General features: G+C 51.6%; 1 protein-coding gene across 1 annotated transcript; it reads left to right on the top strand.

Moving 5' to 3' along the window:
* Positions 1 to 4088: 4088 nt before the first annotated feature.
* LOC122703147 (translation initiation factor IF-2-like) lies at positions 4089 to 12660 on the top strand. Its single transcript, XM_043917203.1, has 3 exons — positions 4089 to 4642; positions 4710 to 6208; positions 12502 to 12660. The coding sequence occupies exons 1-2, from the start codon at positions 4089 to 4091 to the stop codon at positions 5419 to 5421; spliced, it is 1266 nt and encodes a 421-aa protein (XP_043773138.1). The 3' UTR covers positions 5422 to 6208; positions 12502 to 12660.
* Positions 12661 to 19169: the final 6509 nt, after the last annotated feature.

The following is a 19169-nucleotide window of genomic DNA, read 5'->3' on the forward strand; positions in this document are numbered from 1 at the left end:
GTTAAGACTCTGAGCTTCCACTGCAGGGGGCAAGGGTTCAATCCCTGGGCGGGGATCTAAGATCCCGCATGCCACACAGTGTGGCCAAAACCCCCAACAAACAAAAGACCAGCTTTCTCACCTCTTCTACTTGCTACTCACCTCAGATAACCACACTTCATCTCAGAGGCCGGCGAGGCTGGGCAGTCACCTGACCCCCTCGCCAGCTCACATTCCCTTCAAGGACCCCATCTCCTGGACACCTAGGGGAGAAGGACCCCAGGGGTTGGGGCCCCGATGCAAATTAAGACACACACACATGTGTTTTATGTGCTGTGTGTGTGCATGTGTGAACTGTGTGTTGTGTGTGCACTGTGTGTTGTGTGTGTGTGCACTGTGTGTGTTGTGTGTGCATGTGTGCACTGTTGTGTGTTTGTGTACTGTGTGTGTTGTGTGTGAATGTGTGTGTACTGTGTGTTGTGCGTGCATGCGTGTACTATGTGTGCATGTGTGCACTGTTGTGTGTTTGTGTACTGTGTGTGTTGTGTGTGAATGTGTGTGTTGTGTGTGAATGTGTGTGTTGTGTGTGTACTGTGTGTGTTGTGTGTGAATGTGTATATTGTGTGTATTGTGTGTGCGCTGTGTGTGTTTTATGTGTGTGGGTGTGCTGTGTGCTGTGTGTTTGTGTACTGTGTGTTGTGTGTGTGTGTTCTGTGTGTGGTGTAACACACACACAAATCATGGGACGCAGTGCAGTGAATCTTGTGCTCCAACAGAGCTCAAACCTGTCTTTTCCTCCCACCCCAGAACTCTCCCAGTCGGTAATTCGGTTGGAGAGGTCTATTTTTCTTCAGGAGATGGTAAGGATGGAGTGACTGGCAGATTAAATAATCCCAACCCTTAGACGAGACGCCAACTCCTATGTACAGCACCTGCCTCAGCCCTGTATTCTATCGAGTGTAAAAGAATGGATCCACGCACTAAATGCAGCCCTCACAGAATCTGAAGTGCAGAAGAGTTCCGGTGCAGCCTCATCAGAAAAGCAGAACGCATAATAAGAGCACCAAGCTTCCCCCAGAGCATGAGAGAGGCTGCAAACAGCTTGGTGTGATTATTTCACCATGGTCCGTACTGAGGCATAGGCAGGTAGACAATATTCATGTAACAAAATCGATGATATGTCTTAGGCTTTCTCTATACCACCAGGAAGAAATTGGCAGAGAGGGAAAAGAATCCACTTAGTTGGAAATCATTCATCCTTATTTCCAGACCAGATCTTACAAGCGAATCCAGTCTCTGAAATCGGGGTAAATCGCAGGATTTTGTTTTCACTCTGACCTTTGGAATCTGGCTCATTAAGGCTGGGTCTGTGAGCCCAGTGGACCATCCTCGTACTAAACTGACCTACTAGAAGCCAGCCAGTTCAGCTAGACAACCAGCTACTAATCAGCCAGTGTCTGGTTAATTTTCACTGCTCATGAGTTTCCACAGTTTTCAACAGCCTGCATGCAGGTGCTGAAGGGAACTTTTGCCTTTCTCTTTGTCCTGCCTGGCGGGGACAGGAAGAACAGCCTTCCGTGGGAAACACAGATGAGATTCAGTGACCGTAAGTGAGCCCCAAGGCCGTGGCCTCCCTGCCAAGCCACTGGCAGAGGGCATAGCCAGGGACTGCCCCGCTACACCAGGTACCCCTTCAGTCTCTCCGCTGGGGCTGGAACAGAATGTGGAGATGTGGGGGGCATTAGTGACATGGTGCCATCAGTGGAGATTGGGGATCGTAAAAAGAAGACACCCCAATTCCCCCACAAGTCCTGCCTGTGGTCTCCGGGTATACAGGAAGGACACTCTGCGGGGTAACCGTGTGTTGAGGATATACTTTGGCTGTCTCCCCTGGCAGGGTCATTGGAGGAAGAGCTCATCACTCAGTAAACAGAGAAGGGAGATGCTTATACTTAATAAGCCATTGCAAATGGAAAAAGCAGGCTCCTACCCAACGAGATTCTCTCTGAAAACAAATGGCTTGGATCCAAACACCACAAAGCCCTTCCAGAAGGCCTTCAGCCCCAGTAACCCCAGGACGTAATCCCCCCGCATCTTCTCTTTCACACAGAAGCAGCTTTAACAAGGGAAGAGGGAACGACTATGTGTGCATGAGTGTGGCACAGTCGTGATTTTTTTTTCTTTTGTCTTAAGTTGCGGAGCCCCTGATGGGCAGCGCATCCTTCTCTCTGGGGAGCAGCCGCTCCAACTGAAGGAGAGGGCCAGACGCAGTGACATCAGAGCCTGCACGTCAGCCTTCCCAAAGGGTGTGCTCAGCCCCCACCCTCCACAACCCCAGCATCACCACGGAGCTCTGGCCCTGCAGCAAGGCGCAGGGTTGGCCTGGAGGCAGAAGGCAAGTGGTGATCTCTGCCAACACTGGCTGCTCTGGTTTCTCTCATCTGTGTCCTGGGCCAGCCCTCCTGTTGGATAAAAGAGACAGTGTGGTTCGGTGGCCCAAGGTGGAGCGTGGGCCAGGAGCTGGGGCCTCTGACCCCGGTACCACAGTCCTTGCCACTGATTATCATATGCCCACGCTAGATATTTTCACTTAAAATGTGGGCAATAAAAATACTGACCTGTCTCCACAGCCTGTAACGTTGAAAGGAAGCGGAAAGGAGGACGGGGCACTTTCTAAATACGCCACAGAGGACTTCTAAATAAGCCTGGCTGGGTGCACCAGCGACCAGGGCCGAGCAAGGCAGCGTAAGCAGAGGTTGCCCTGCAGGGAGACAGCTCCCAGCCCGGGGTCAGGGAGGGCCAGCCGCCCCCTCCCTGTACACTAGCTATTTCTCAGCCCTCTTTCAGGAAAAAGGACTTCAGGGGTTTCTACCAGCCCCCACATGTGGCCAGAGTGAGGGACACTGGCGTCTTTTCCAAGTGGAATAAACCAAAGAATTCAGGAAGAAGACAAACACACTTTCTGTCTTCTCTCCTCTCGACTTAAGAGGTGCTGAATCTCTGGTCTCCTTCTGGAAACAAAGAAAAGAATAGGGCTCGCTCATACAATGGCCCTTCCATTTTTCCAGCTTGTGATTAGAAAGGGAGGTGATTAGGTGATTATAAATGGTGTTAGGTCTGTGTGCCCCTCTCTCTTGGCCATTTTCTCCAGATTGTACAACTGGACTCAAAAATGAAAGAGCAGAGGTTTGAAATAGTCATCAGGGTGTTTCCACTCTGCTAAAATCCACAGCCAATTTTCCTTATTAGTATTACTTCATTAGATTTGCAAGTGTGCACGTGTGCTCATTTGCCCCAGCCCTGTTCAACTCTTTGTGACCTCATGGCTTATAGCCAGCCAGGCTCCTCTGCCCATGGGATTCTCCAGGCAAGAATACTGGAGTGCCATGCCCTCTTCCAGGGTATCTTCCTGACCCAGGGATCGAACCTGTACATCCTGAGTCTTCCCATTGCAGGCAGATTCTTGTCCCCTGAGCCATTGGAGTAGGCACCACAATCGAAAAAGACTCAGCCTTAACAAGAATGAGTTCTGACACAAGATACACCAGGCACATTACATTAAGTGAAATAAACCAGTCACAAAAGGACAAATACTGTACGCTTCCACTTATACGATGGACTCAAAAGTCATCAAATTTATGGAGACAGAAAGTAAAGGTGGGTGCCAGAGGCTGGGGGAGGGGGAGTTAGTGTTTAATGGGGACAGAGTTTCAGTTTTGGACAATGACAATGTCCTGTGGGTGGTGGTGATGCTTGTACAACAGTAGGAATGTCCTTAATGCCACTAAACTGCACACTCAGAAATGGTTAAGATGGAGAATTGCATGTGTCTTTTACCAGAATAAAAACTGTTGATCTGACATCACTTTCTACTCTTACTACATACTTGGGGGGGTGGGGGTAGGGTGTGGGGGGACAGGCATTCCAGTCCCCAGGAAGGGCGGGAGAGTCCTCTCAGTCCTTCACCATCTCTGGGCCTAGACCCGAAGATCCTCTGCTTTTCCTGGGATCTAGATTCCAGCCCCTCTGGTCTCATCACCAGGGCCAAGCCAGGGGTCTCACTCAGGCTGCCCACCCCGCTTCCCGCCTCTGGCCCTTTGCTTCAAGGTATGGAGACAGGTCACCCACACTGGAAACACCCGGGCAGCCGGCAGCTGCGGGGTCTGAGGAGAGGGCGGTTTGGGCCTGACAGGCACCTCTGCTCCCTTCTCATCCTCCCTTCGAAGCTGTTCAGGGTCGCCAGCCCCTCTGTCAACTTCGAAACTCTGCGGAAATCCCCACAGGAGCGCACGGCCACCACGCGTACTGCCCACATTCGGCGGCCTCCACGGTGGCCTGGAACGCTCAGCCCACCTTACGGGGTGCTGGCTCTCTCTCCTCGGTCGCTCTCTGTGCCCGGCTTCCCGCGCCCTCTCCAAAGGCCCCTGCAGGACTCCCCACTTGTTAAGTCTTCTCCAAACGGCAGCTCCCGAGAAGCAGCCGCCCGAAGCTCCCCAGAGGCCCTGCAGGACCAAATCGCCCTCCATGAGGCAATTTTGTTTTGTAGCCGTTATCCTCTCCCATCGCCCTTCCCCCATCCCTCTGGAAGCTTCTTCGGCTGCAGACCTCTTCATCATGTGGCTGTTTCTTTCCGGAACCTGGTGCTCCCTCCGGGGACTCCTTGGTACTTTCCATCGCTGGCCAAAAGGAGAATGAGAACGCGCGAAGGGCACTAAGGCCCTATCAGGCAGGTGCGAGACGATCTTCCGCCTCCTGTGGCCTGGGGCGCACAGAAGGGAGGACAAGGCGCAGGGGACGGTCCCGAGACCGCAGACGGCCGCTGCACCCCCGGCCCCCGCCCCCGGGAAGTGGGCTTCGCGGGGCTCCGGATTGCCGAGCGAGTGTGCGGTGCGCGCGCCGGAGGCGGCGTCCGGCCGGCGAGGGAGGAGGCGGGGAGCGCCCGCCCGGGGCCGCGCGGCCAGTCCCCACCTCCGCTCGGCCTCAGCTGCGGCTGCTCCCGTTAGATGGCGCTCGAGGCTTTCCGACCGCTCGCGAAGGTGCGCCCGGCCGGGCACACAAAGCCCCGCGGGCCGGGGGCGGACGCAGCCAGCCAGCGAGGGCGCGCGAGGCCGGGCCCCCGCGGCCGCACGCAGGGCCCCGGGCGCGGGCGGGGCGCTCCCGCGGGGACCTCGGGGCGCCGGCCTCAGCGTCCACCCCTTCAACCCTCCGCCCACTCGGGCTCGGCCCCGGGGCCCGACTGCATTTCCGGGAGAGAAGCCGCGAGGCCGGCGCGGGCCTCGGGGCGCGGGGCGCGCGAGTGGGAGCTGGGGTCCAGACACTAGCCCCCAGATCGCCCAGGCCCGCTGCTCCCGGACAGGCCGGCCGGCTCTCCGTGAGTCCGGCCTCTGCTTCGCGGGGCAGCAGGCAGGTGCGGGGCTGGTGGTTATTGGAACCGTCCGCTGAAATTGTGGTTCGAGAAGAGGTTTAATAAACTTCGTGCGTGCGCATCTCCAACAGCTCCGGGCAAACTTTCTTACTGCCCCCGGTGCCGGTGGATCCCGGGGAGGGAGCTCCAACAGCCTCCTTAAAAAAAAAAGAAGCAAGCCCCGGGGACTGGCGCGTTAGATGTTTCGGCCAATGTCTAAGTAACTGTAGGGGGGATCGGGGAGCGAGCTTTCTTTCCGCCAAGTTCAGCTCTCCTTCCACCCCCTCCAAGAAAAGTGACTCGATCGCGCTCTCCCATCGCTTAGGCCCCTCCTCGTGTCTCCTGAGCGAGCCCCGCCGTGGAGAGGGGTGCATTTCTCGGAGTCGGAACGCGCAGCGCCGAGACCGCCTTTGTGCCTGCCCTTGGCTGTGAACTTTCCCGCGCGGCGGGTTCTCCTTTAAGAAAATAGCGATCTCCATGAATATTTAATGCAGCGCGAGGGCCGTCCAGGCGGAGGGGAGCCCCGCGCCCGGGTCCCCACGGCCGCGACGGGGACCGGGGGCCAGGGGCGCGAGCCCAGCCGGGTAGCGAGGCCCGGCGCGTTCATTTCCATAAGAAAGCCGGCGGCGCGGTCGGAGAGAGGATCTGGCCCCCGGCCGCCCTCCCCTGGGGACCCGGTTTTCTGCTAGAAGCGGGCTCGGGAGCTCAGAGTCCCAAGTGTGCGCTCTGGTCTTTGATGCTATCGACAAAGTGTGGTTTCAGATGTTGCCCCGGCTGAAGCCGGTTTCCTGTCTGTGTGTGGAGTGGATGGAAGGACCGCGACGGGTGAGTCCAAAGCTGCAGGCCCGCGGACGGAGGTGGGGGCGGCGCCTGGCGGAGGAAGTTCTGCGGCCCGCAGGGTTCTGAGAAGGGGACCAGGTGGAGACCTAGACCCCCGCACAGAGGAGCGTGTTGGGGGTGGTGGTGGAGGTGGGTGATGAGGGACGAGGGGTCGCGAAGCCCCGCGCCCAGGCGGCCGCTGGTGGGAAGGTCTGGCGCGCCTCGCCGCCGGGTCCCTCTGCAAAGACCCGGGCAACTTTCCCTCGCCGCCGCTGACCCTCTTCCTGCGAAGGAATAAAGTGAACTTGCTCAGATCCCCGATTTTGCTGGCGGTTCAGTTGTTTCTGCTTTGGTATTGAGTTTGTTTCTGCCTTTCAGTATTAACAGCCATGTGTCCTCAATTCTCTAGTGTGTGTGTATATTTATATATTCTGTAGTGTGTGTGTATGAAACCTCCTAGGTACTTTATGATATATACATATATAATACATATATTCTATAGTGTGTATATATATGTATTCTTTTGGTGTGTATATATTCTATAATGTGTGTGTATATATGTATTTTATTGTGTATATATATTCTACAATGTGTGTATATGTATATTCTATAGTGTGTGTATATATATACATATATCTATAAAACACACATATATATGAAATCTCCTAGGTACTTGATGATCTCATCTGGATAAATTAAAACCCAGATCTGTAATGTTTATTCTTAGTTTACAAAAGGCAGGAAAAAAAATGTGTGAGACACATGTCTGCAAATATATCACAAGTACTTTCCTTCTGCCTGAAAAAGTTGCTGCAAATTCTCCTTTGCTGATCCTGGACCACTTCTACTTCTGGGGGAAACTAAATCTGGTCACCAATAAAGCACCCATCCGATCAAGCAATTAAATACCAATTATGACTACTAATGACTGTATACTAATGACTGGAGTTGAGGACTCCAAACCCAGCTCCAGGTAATCAAGCCGTTTCAAAATTCTGCTACATCAGATCTTTACAGCACGCCACCCCAGTAAAGGAGGTAAGAAGACAGATGATGTTCCCAAAGAGTTCTCCAGGAGGTAGACATTGGTCAGAGTCAAATTTATTTCTTTCTGTAAACTCGATGTTTACTCCTGGTAGATAACGAAGTCTTCATTTCTGGCCGAATGAAGTGATGCAAAGTGTAATTGATCGTGGTGTTTATTTGGTGAGGATGCAGAATTGGGGGGCAGGCTAGGAGGGGAGGGTGCGTTCTCTCTCCAGTTACTCTGGTAAATGCTGAGAGCCCTGGACGATTTTAAGAAACAAGTGTTTTAAATTTTCAGCTGGGGTCATGGATATCAAGATGGCTGGGAGTTGAAGAAATGAGGGATGGTGAACTCAGGGGGCAAAGGAGAAATAAGGAACTTGGTCCAGGTTTCAATTTTTCTTTTTGCTCATGGATTCGCATGGTTTTAGCCTGAGTGACTGTTCAAATGAAAAGTTGAGTGAGAGTCATCTGCTTGGTGAAAAAGCTACTGGGGCTGAGGATTGTTCACCAGCCTCCTTGCCTCTTTATTGGCACCCCTTTCTTATCCCAAATGGAAATCCATGCTCAGTTCTGGTATGGGAGGATGAGGCATGGATGGAGGGAGGGAGGGAACATATTGCTGTTGGGAATCCATAGTGAGAGGACAGGGCAGCTTGCAGGGGCCCTGACCAGCCACCATGAGGCAGGCAGGCTCAGCAAGGGGGCAGTTGGAAGTGTCCCTCCCCTCTGCTCCTTGCCAAGAGTTCAGCCCTTCCAGCCAGCCTGTTGGGACTCTGGGAGAGTTGGGGCAGTGAATGTGTTAAGGACATCTCCCCAGCTCTTTGCTGGCTCCCGGTGAAAGCCAAAGCAGCAGCATACACCTGGTTCTGATGTCTTTACCAGGGTGGTATAATGCCCAGGCTGCACGCAGAAACCTGAGCTGCTCTTGACCAGCAGACTCCTCAGCTAAGGAGCATAAATGTGGGGATGGTTTGAGAGTGCCTGGCCGCCCCTGCTCTCCCTGTGAAGCATGTGACTCCACCCCATTCTATTCTGTTAGAGTTAATTGCCCTGCAGTGAGGATATCTCACACCTCAGCCTAGGAATACAGCAGAGAAAGGATCCCCCACAGGTAACTGGATGGTGCGGGTCAGCTTGGACAACTGACGGGTCCCCAAACCATATCTGAATGAAGTGGGCCTGTGGCATGCCTCGCTGGGGGCTCCTTTTGCCCGGCTCAGGCTGTCAGCCACTCCCATGAGACCCTGTGGTTCCAAGGAGAGCTGCAACCACCTCTGGGAGTGGGCAGGTGATCCCAGAGGCAGACCTTAACAGGACAGCTCCCCTGTCAACAACTTATTCCTTGCTGACCCTGAGAATCCCAGGGAAGAGGGGGCTAGAGGCTGGCATACAGCTCCCAGAAGCCGGGCAGTGTGGGCCCTGCCTACCACAGGGCCTGGCAGCGGGTAGCGAAGCAGGCCAGGGCTGGGGCAAAGGGCTCAGGAAATCTGCTGTTTCCTTTGCTGGGGTCGGCTGCACACAGTCCGAAACGGCAAATATCTGTGAAGAGAGGCATGAGTGGAGGCTGGAGCTGGCCCTGTGTCCTGCCAGGTCCCAGGGCTCCATGCTGGAAGAAAGCTCCCCCAAAGGTGGCCTGGGCAGATTCCAGAGGCCATTTGGTCCTACCCCCACCCCCATCACTCCCACCTTACCTCACAGAAGGCCGGCATCATCTAGGTCTGAGAGAACTTGCTTTCCCAGGAAACCTGGTGGTGGGGGATTCTGGTGAGAGTTGGAGGCAAGTTTATTCACTTAGAGATTGTTTCAAAAGTGACATAGAAAGAGGACAGTAAACACGTTACTCACATAGGGCTCCTTTGGTGTCAGAAAGCTGCCCCCCCCCCCCATAAGCCTCCACTAAACGACCCAAACACATGGTTCAAGATAGGTTAGCCGGGGGGAAGGGGTTTGCTCTGTCTCCTCCACCCAAGTCAATACAGTTGAATTTTGTTCTTGAAAAGAAAACAGTGCGGGAAACTTTCCCCCTCCAGACCCACCTAAGTTTCATCAAGGTTTCTTGTCAGCTACTATAACCCACTCCCATCTCCTTTTCCTTTCTTGTTTGTGGCTGAAAGTTGCATTTGAGGAGGGTTTATACAAATGTTGTTCATGTCAGCAAGCCTCCCCTTCGTCTCCTCTCTCACCCATCCCCCTGGGTGGAATGGAAGCTGGAAACCACACACACATAGAAAACATTCTCTGTAAAATTTTCTGCTATTCTTCCCGACTAGAGGAGTTGACAAGACGTAGACACATTAAGTTGCAGAAAATACAGTGGACTGATCAGCCAAAATGCATCTCATTTGCACTTGTATGTAGCCAGGGGTAGGAGCTGGTGTCACTCACTGCCTCCAGCCCTCTCGCCATGCTGGGCTGACTGGCTGGAATTTCCGAGCAGGCCCCACTGCAGGGGCCGTTTGTGGGGTCGCAGCCCCAGCCCAGCCTAGGCCAGCGGGAGGAGGTGAGGGTGGTTTGAGGCATCTGGAGGCCTGGCCTGAGGGCTGCAGCCAACTCTGGCAGGCTCTCTGCTCTGGGCGGTTTGGGGGCTGGGAGGCCTGGAAGGATGGGTGCTGGCCACAGGGGTGCTCAGGTCGGCAACCATTGCCAGTGAAGAGATGGCCACTGACCACATATCCACATATTACATCCCCTCCCACCTCTCTCCCAAGGTTCTGCCTTCATCACCCACTCTGTGCTCCCACGGGTGCAGGGACGCCTCTGCCCGCGGTGGGTACTTCCACCTGCTTCTGTGTCCTCAACTGGGACCCTGAGCTTTTTGCTCTTTTCCTGCCTGTCTCATTCTAAGCCCCCCGAGTTCCCAGGGAAGCCAGTGGGGACAGTTAGGGTGAAGTCACAGAACTTTGAGGTATTCCCGCTCCCCAGCCACCCACCCACCCACTCTCCAGTGCTGCCTTGAACTGTTCCAGACCCTGGGGCTAGGGCACAGGTTGGCATCCCGTGTGTTCTGCCACCCCCACCCCCAGCAGCTGGAGGCCCAGGCCGCGCTGGGGTGCAGGGTCACCGCCAGGGCTCTGCATGGCCAGGTCAGGCCTCAGGAAAGGCAACCTGCCTCCGCGAGTGCCCCAAGAGCATGTCCTGGAGGTGTCCTTTCCACAGTGTCCCGCTGGCTTCCCTTGCAAGGCCCTGGGGACTCACCCTCAGAGTTCCCAGCTCCAGTGCTCCGTCTGGCCCGGCAGGGAGGCGTGCCGGGCCTCGCCGCCTGGCATCCAGGCACCCCTAGGCCCCACCACAGCCCAGCACCTTCCCAGGACAACCAGGTGCTTGCTCAACAAGACCAGCGCTCGCCCGCCCGCCCGGGGATCAGCCCGAGGTGGCCTGCAGGAAGGAGCACAGGGCCGAGGTGGAGAATCCGTGCAGCGGGCCCCGCACCACGTACAGCCCCGGCACGTCCACAGAGCCCCAGGGACAATCAAGGGACTCCTGTCTCAGGAGCTGGGGACACGCCTGGAAGGTGTGCAATCCTCTGGCGATCCCTGGTGCTACTTTGGCACAAATCCTTTGTTACAGCTTCGGCAGCCTGCTTGCTTGTCAGCGGCTCCCACTCCTGGGCCCACCACCTCCACCTCCCCCTGCTCCCTCCTGCAGAGAGGGCCGGGTGCAGGGGAGCTGCCGGATCAACTGTCCTGCTCCACATCCCCCCCTGCCAAGTGCTGGTCCCCCGGGGGGTACGTCTCCCCTTGGTGCTTGGGGCAAATGAGCACGGTTTGCACCACCTTCGCCTTTGGGGCGAGGTTCTCCCAGAAAAACAGGCTTTTTGAATGTGACCTCGGGCGGCAGCAGGCCACCTCCCGCTGCTGGTGAAAGAGCTGCTCTCCTGCCCCAGGCCAAGGTGACCGGGTGCGCACCGCAGGGCCAAGGGCAGGGGGTAACCTGCTCTCCCACAGTCAGGATTTGAGGATTCTGACCAAAAGGGCGGGGTAAGGATAACACAGCTGGGACCTAGTTTGGCTCCTAAGGGCTCCAGGGCCGCCAGGGCCTGGTGTTCCTAGGTAGGAAGGTTCTCCTCCAGCTCCCAGATTAGGCAAGAGTTCTCTTTAGCCAGAATACAGCTAGAGGCAGGGTGTTTAAAGGATGCTCCAGCACAGGCACAGAGGAGGTACAAGCTATGACTATTTCCATGCACATGGGTTTGCATGCATAGTCGTACGTGGTCACACTTTTCCCATCTCTCACAGTTTTTCCATTTAATCTGTCTTCATTCCTTTTTTCTAGGCCTTTCTGCCTACACATAGTCACCTGGGTGAGGGCCTATCCCCACAGAAAGTTCTGTGTGTTATGTAACACATGCACACAGGGATTCCTTTGGTTACCAATTTGCTTCAGTCAGCCAGCACTTGGCTTTCTGGCTGGGATGGGGGGTGATGTAAATAAAGGTGGAGACTTCGTTCCCTGGGGGGCTTCCCAGCCTCCCCCTGCCGCCCCCCACCCAACCCCTACCCTTGAAGCCCCAGTTCAGGTCCAGGGACAAAAGGGTAGGTAACTGATCCGTCTTTGGTCTCTCTCTTCACTTCCACCCACCTTGCCTACAGACCTGCAGGCCTTCCTTTTTGATAAACAGAGGACAGCCTATGAATTCAGGTACACAGGTAGGAAGTGCTGAGCTGTGAGGCACTTCCCACCATTGAAAATCAGAACTCCCATTTTAGGTGTGGGCTGCAGGCTTGAGCCTTGAGTCTCCACCACCTCCTCTCCCCTCACTGGACCTAAGGCTATTTGCTTAGCCTCCCTCTCTCATTAAAATAGTTCCTGGAAGAGCTAAAGACATCAGGTTCGAAGCATTTTAAAGCCCTGTTGGGAAAAAATCTTGTAGGGGTATAAAACACAATCAGTAGGATAGCCTGAGCAAGTTTGAAAGATTTTTTTCCCCAAATGTTAATGAAAAATTGTTTCTAGGTGGTGTTTAGTTCACGGATTGTTGTAACCTATACAGCCTCAAACCCAAGTTCGTAAGATGTTTGTTTTCATATTAGTTTCTGGGTGATACTGTACTTTGTAATTAGACCTAATTTATTTTTCATTTTAAACTCTGCTAGAGAGTTTTCAACCTTGGAAACAGGAATGAAGAATAGACTGTCTCCCTCCGAGACTGTCACAGGGGCAGAGTGGAAGGACCCCTTACACCTCCAAGTTGGCCTGCTTAAACCTGGGTGGACTGAGGGTGGCAGGTGTGCGCACCTAATATTTCAGTGCAAGTATCTCTTCTATTTCAGTCTGCAGTGTTCCAGTCAACTAAATGGACTTGCCTTCAGCCAGGAGGGAGCCAGTTCTGCAGGACAGAACTAATATTGGATCTCCCAGGAAGCTCTTCATCAAAACAGCCCTTGTCCTTTTGTTTTTGTTTCTGAATTAAAAAGATGCGTTTGCCTTCCTCTCAGTATTCATCCCCTTATTTTGTAGCTACAATGAAAAGTGGAAATCAGTTCTTGTTCTTTATGTCCTCTGTGAATGTCTCATTTGGGGGGCCTCAGGAAGCTCCAAAACTACCTGTGCTTCTGACGTTTATTCACTACTCCCTGGGTCGCCCGGAGACTCACACTGGGTTCTTCCTCCCCTTGGGTATCACCTCTCTCCTGAAGGATGCTCCTCTCCCAGTTCGCTGGGGAAGGAGCTCTCTTAGAGAAAGCATCCCCAATTAATGAAGACTAGACACAGCTCTCCAAGGAAATGACACTGGCTTACACCAGGGATAAGAAAACTGAGAACCAGCACCATCCCCAGGTATGACTCTGGTCAGGAAGGATCGAGGGCAGCAGGCACATTGCCACAGACATTTCTAAAACTCTGGCAACTAAGTGAGGTTTACAGTCAGATTTTGCTATATTCTCAGCCAGCTCAAGTTATTTAAAGTTTAGTTTTGTTCACAAGCACACGCATGCACACACACCTCCAACTAGGGTTAAGTTACCAGTGCAGTTTCACTGGGCAACTCTGGTGACAGAAACCACTGCCAACAAACTTAATTTTCTGAAGAGTAAAAAACGCATACACACAAAGGCCTCCCCATGTCTTTTAAATGATATTTTATACTATTTAACATCTCTACAGACAGGAATTGGCCCAGACTCTATTGCTTCTTTTCCTAGGAACAGGTAAACTAACCATTCTTCCTCCCCTCCCCAGACCCAGATATTTTTAAAAGCTAAAATTTCTCTTTCCAAAGGCAGGAGAAGGAACAAATTCCATTAATGAATTACGTACAAGGAATGTGGCTTGTCGAGGGCAATTATATTTGTAAATAAATGGCTTCCTGTTTATTATGTACGTTTTCCTGAGGACTCTGATGCCTCTGGGCACTTAATATAGCAAATATTCAACTTTTGGTTTAATTTCTACTTTTCAAAAATATTCATTAGAAAGAAATCGGGTTAAATTGAGGCAGCTGTGATCCTGCAGGGTCCAGGTTGACCAAGGAAAAGTGATCTCTCAGTTCTCACTTTCGCTAAAGTGCGATGGGGAGGGGGGATAGCTCCCTGGGAATGCTGCTGGAATTAATATGGGGAGTTTCACTTTTGCCCACCCCGCTCCCCGGTCGCCCCCCATCTTTTTAGAGCTGACCACTGCCTCCTGCGGCAGCTTCAGAGGCGAAGGCGGCGCGATCCTCCTGGCTGGCGGCCTGGACACCCATCCGCCGCCCAGCATCCCCTGTTTCCCGGCACCGCGCTCGCCCACCGCCCGTTCTGGGTCGCCGCGCTGGCCCGGGACCCTCCGCCCCGGGAGGGGGCCGCGACGCGGCTGACCCCAGCCTTCGTGGAGCGCTCGCCTTCCCCACTCCCGGCCAGGCCTGAAGGCCCAAACTCTACCAAGCGCTGGCCTCCCGCCCAGCATCCTGCGCCCCGGGACCGCCCCGCTGACCTCTGCTCCCCCTCCTTCCTCGGACTGCAGCCCGGGGCTGGACCCTGTGCATCCCCTCCGTATGAGACACCCTTCGGGAAGGGACACACCGTGCCTACAATGGAAATCCCAGGCCTTGGTCTCCGGCGCAGGCCCAGTCCTTGGAGACCCGGGGTTCAGCTGCATCTTTACTTTTCCTCCAGGGCCCTTGGGCACGGGGACTGGAGAGGGTCGGTCAGCAGGCCCTGCGCTCAGCCCTCTCAGCTCCACGGTCACCGAATTCTGGGCAGAAGAGGCCGGGCCCAGAAGGGAAAATCCGCAAACCTGTAGGACAGGGATTCAGACCTTCCTTTCCATCCTGTGCTTTCCCAGACGAGGTGTCCAGGCTCCCAGAGCCTGAGCCACGTTGAGCTCAGAAGCCCCCCAGCCCTCCCAGGAAACTTCCCCAAGTTCGTATTTCTCTTGGTCCTCAAGTTCTCAGGTTTTCGCCAGCTACTGGTTTTGTCGGTTGCTCGGCCAACTGTCCTTCGTCTCAAGGGCTCCTGAGGCCCGAGTTGGTCCAGAATTACGATATTAATTGTTATTATCTGGCTGGGGACGGAGCGCAGCATCAGAGGATGGGGCTAGGGAGAGAGCAGAAATGTTGCTGAAGTGGGATATTTCGACCTGTTTCCAAAAGTTTCAGATGACAATGATCAGTAACCCCGATAGACAACTCCATTAAAAAAAAAAAAAAAGAATTTACTACTGCTCTTGAAAAGCCGTTATTTTTTACATCGCTTTTAGGAAGATAGATGAACAAAACATCGCGTTTCAAGCCATTTTGATCTGTAATTAAATGGCAGGATCGGTTTGTATTCTCCTACGGCTTTTACAGAAGTTGCAGTGATCCAAAGTCGGGCTGCTGTGTCAGAGTGGCATTTTTATTAATGAGAATACAAAAAGCTTGCATATTCTTAGCCCTGCTTGAATTTAGTTGCTAAGCAACCGGTGTATGGTAATTCATCCGCGAAATTTAAATCTTTGAGAAAGGATCGTGCGTTTTGCTGAATGGTCGCCACGAGGAAAACAGCTTGTGGGACTGTCCGCAGCTGTTACGGCCGGACCGCCGCGCAGAGCCGGGCCGGGCAGGGTCGGGCCACCCCCCGCCGCACGAGCGCCCCCGCCCCACCCGGGCGCCGGGCCCCCGCGCTGCGTTCCCGGGGGACTCTGGGCGTCTGAAGCCCGAGGCCTTGGGCCGGGCATCACCCTCCTGCGCTCCTCGGAGCCCCACCTCCACCTGAGGCCGGTCCTAGATCCCAGGGTGGAGAGGCCGGGTGGCCGCCGCGCAGCCCCCTCCCCGCGGCCGCACCCCGGGGCCCGCGGCCCGCGCACACCCCGCCGCCGCGGCGCTGCCAGTTGCCCTCTTCCCAGACCCCTCTGAGGTCACTTCCAGAAGGACTCTTCCTCGAGGAAGCCCCGACTCAGAAAGAACGCGGCCCGGAGCCCTCCAGAAGGCCAGGCGGCCGCCGCCGGCCGGCAGTGACATCACTGGTTCCTGCTCGCCACGCTCGCGCCCACATTTTAGGAGACAGGAACAAACACGGATGTGAAATCAAGAATGAAAGAGAGAGTAATCTAATTAATAGGCCATGAGCCAGGCTAACAAAATCAAAGAATCTTATTACACAAGTAGCCCTCTCGCTATCTCCGCCGCCCCCGCCCCCACCGTCTCTTCCAGCCTCCGCACTGCTTCCTCTCCTAGTCTGGAAAGTTCTGGAGGCAAACCCAGAGCCCCCCGATTTCCTCGGAACGGCCGCCCTGAGCAACTGAGATGACCAAGCCACCGAGAGAACTTGGACAGCTGAGGGATGCCCCCCACACTTCCTACAAGTATCACTCTCACAACGCAACAACAACAACGCCGGCTACAACCACCAACACCATCACCACACCTGTACTGAGACTTGGGGAGAGAGAGCCTGCACTAAAAAACACTTTAAGAGGATCTATTTACAAAACAAAACACATAACAAAATTCCTTTTTCTACGTCACCTTGCTTCTGATCACCGGGAACTTAGAGCTTTTAACTTTCCTTCAATGTCCTTCCCCACCACAGGCGCCTAAGCACAGCCAGGTACTAGGTTTTATCACTGAAACATCGCATCTGTTCTAATAGGTCCAGTCAGCCACGTGCAATTCATGAAAGAACTGGATTCTCTCATTTCTATCCTTCTGCCTTGAAAAAAACCAGGTCCACCTCCTAAATAATTAATTTCAAGTCTGCATCCAGTGCCAATACTTGTTGCATGCATTTTAGAGTTTGATTAATTACCCTGGAACTTGGGCAAACTAAACTCCATGTGGAGAGAATGTTTCTTCCTTCAATTTAGTCCTGAGAGCTACAAGTTATTGATGGATCTCACTCTATTTACATACAAATTGGTGCAAATATGCCCATCTCTTAAAATGCATTTTGTATAAATATATAAAAGTGTCATTTTTGATTTAGCTTGAAGAGGTTGATCATTTATTATAAAAATAAACGAATAAATACAACAATATATTGTTGCTTCCAACAGGATAAATACTTTACAAATATATAATTTAAAAAACAAATTTAATTGTTAAAATTATTTAAAATATTACACTTATCGATAAAACTATCAATAGCATATACTGCATTTAATATTAGAACCGATTATTCTCTGAATGTTGAAAACCATTCATACAAAACAGATTATGAGCATGGTGATGAGCAAACACTGTGAGCTACAGGAAAGCAGAGGGAATCTCTAAGATCAATAATGAATAGTTCTGTTTTGGAACAAAGAAGTAGTCCTTGGGTAAGTACTTAAAGCAAAAAAAAAAAAAAGGCAAAGCAACAACAGCAAAGTGACTATTTTAAATACACCTTGAATGATTTATCGCCCATACTTGCAGGGGAAGATGGCTGGGTGAATGAGATGGCTGTGGCTTGGACAACTGATCAGAAACCACAGGAGACTGCAAACTATAAATGGGCCTAGCTCAGGATTAGCCAGATTGATGGAACAGAACTTTGTCACTCCTCCGGGTTGGAAGGGGAGGTGGGGGTGGGTTGAAATGGAGGAAACAAACGGACACTTGACGAAGCACAAGACACTTGCGCTACAAAGGAACACAATGACCAAATTCATTAAAAAGATCTGGTGATATATAACAATGTTTTCATTATTTACATGTGTAACAATATAAGCCTTAGCACAAAACTGATCAGTTGTATCTGCCCTCTTTTGTTTTCCAACCATGAATTTCATTTTGTAAATACATTCAAAAGGTTGATTTTTTTAAAAAAAAATATGGAGTGCAAGCATGAGCTCACTTTAAAAAAATACAAAATAATGAAATAAAATGGACTATCATTCCCAGCTTCTCTGAATTCTTCTACCTCTACATCAGAGCTTCTTCCAAAGTAAACAGCAATGGTTACTTTTTAATAGAAAACAGTGTGAAATCCAATGTTAGTTCTTTTGTTGTCAGCCAAATCAAGTAAGCAAATGCCTCCTAACCTTTGAAATAGACCCATTCTCTGTCTGATCAACCACTACCAGTCCTGAAGGGAAAATAGGATTTCACCTCATGGGCCAGCAGCCTCCACCCAATATAAACAACCACACCCAATCCTCAGCTTTCCAATAAGGCCTTCTGTGCTTGCCCCTGCACACAGACCCTCAAAAATTGATGAAGTTTGTGCCCCCCCGCCCACGTCTCCCCCAGGTTGTAAATCTGCTGGGCACAGAGATTACAATAGCAAGAGAAATAGGAACCGAGAAGGCAAAGGAAAGTAAATTGTGGTTTCTTGTTTTCATTTTTTCCTTGCCCTCTGTTTAATAAATATGGCCTTTTTCAGATTTCACAAATCAAAATGATTGTGATTTTTAGTACGATTTGGTGTTTAAAATAATGCAACCCAATACACGGCCATCTGGCTGGGCTTGATTTATGAAAGTGACACAGGGTCTGTCTGGAAGAAATAACTATTCCTTGTTGCTCACACAGTTTTCTGTTTTTTTTTTTTTTTAAACTCGTGCATCGATGTTACAGGGAGACGGAGTAGATGAGAGAAGAAGAAAAAAGTGAGTGACAGCTCAATGAGATTAGGGGGAAATTAATCTATACAAATCACTGCTTTATCACCCCCAAATACTTGTTTTTAAAAGTACGCTACAAAAGGACTCAACAGAGACTTCTTCCTCTTGTTACTTACAACCTGAGGCATTACACTTTCATTTTCCCATGTTGTAAATATTGATATGTTAACTTGATAAATGTGACCGCTTGGCAGGATGTATCTAGAGAATGAGCAGGAAGTGAAAACCCCCAGCACCAGTGAAGAAAGTATAGAATCATACTGGGCAAAGGCCAAAACACAGAAATCTAGACTCTGAAGTCTAAGCTGGTACTCACACTGAGGGTAATGCAGTGTGGACCATAATCAGGATGTTAGAGCAATATTCTTCCATTATAAGAAAAACAAAGCAAAACCCTCCCCAAACGGCTTAATAATTTATAATTAATTACATATAGTTATTCATGGGAAGTAAGTTATACAAAAATATTTCATCAACTTGTAAGCTATTCTTCACAACTGTTAGTCTTCAGAAAAAAGAGGAAAGAGATGTAGTAATATGGTGGGGCGGTGGGGCGGGGGGGAGGAAATGAGTGGAAAAAGAAAGGCTAAACTTTGGTGGTATGGGGCAGACTCTGTATTAACCATTAATAACCAATTGACACATTTTTTACTGGGGATGTAGTCCAGCATTCTGCTAAAGATGGTAAAAGACACAGGTATCTCTGGGCAAAAGGACTAGCATTTAGACAATTTCACCTAAAAAAAAAACCAAACAAACACTAAAAACACTCACTAAAATTAAGTGAGGGGGGAATATTGTGAAATTAACAGGCTAACAAGGAGGGACTACTATGTCAATGACTATCTGTTTCTGTCATCGTCTTTTATTCTAGATTTGCAAATATGCCTTAGGTGGAACAGACTCTGCTCCCTCAGCGCTATCCCTTAAGGAG

The sequence above is a fragment of the Cervus elaphus genome, chromosome 11 (genome assembly GCF_910594005.1).
Source record: "Cervus elaphus chromosome 11, mCerEla1.1, whole genome shotgun sequence".
NCBI lineage: Eukaryota > Metazoa > Chordata > Mammalia > Artiodactyla > Cervidae > Cervus > Cervus elaphus.

Excerpts from the sequence above, each read along its gene's own strand:
- LOC122703147 (XM_043917203.1), top strand. The coding sequence starts at position 4,089 with ATGGAGACAGGTCACCCACACTGGAAACACCCGGGCAGCCGGCAGCTG. Across the intron at positions 4,643-4,709 it reads CTCCCTCCGGGGACTCCTTG|GTGCGAGACGATCTTCCGCC; the intron begins GTACTTTCCATC and ends CCTATCAGGCAG.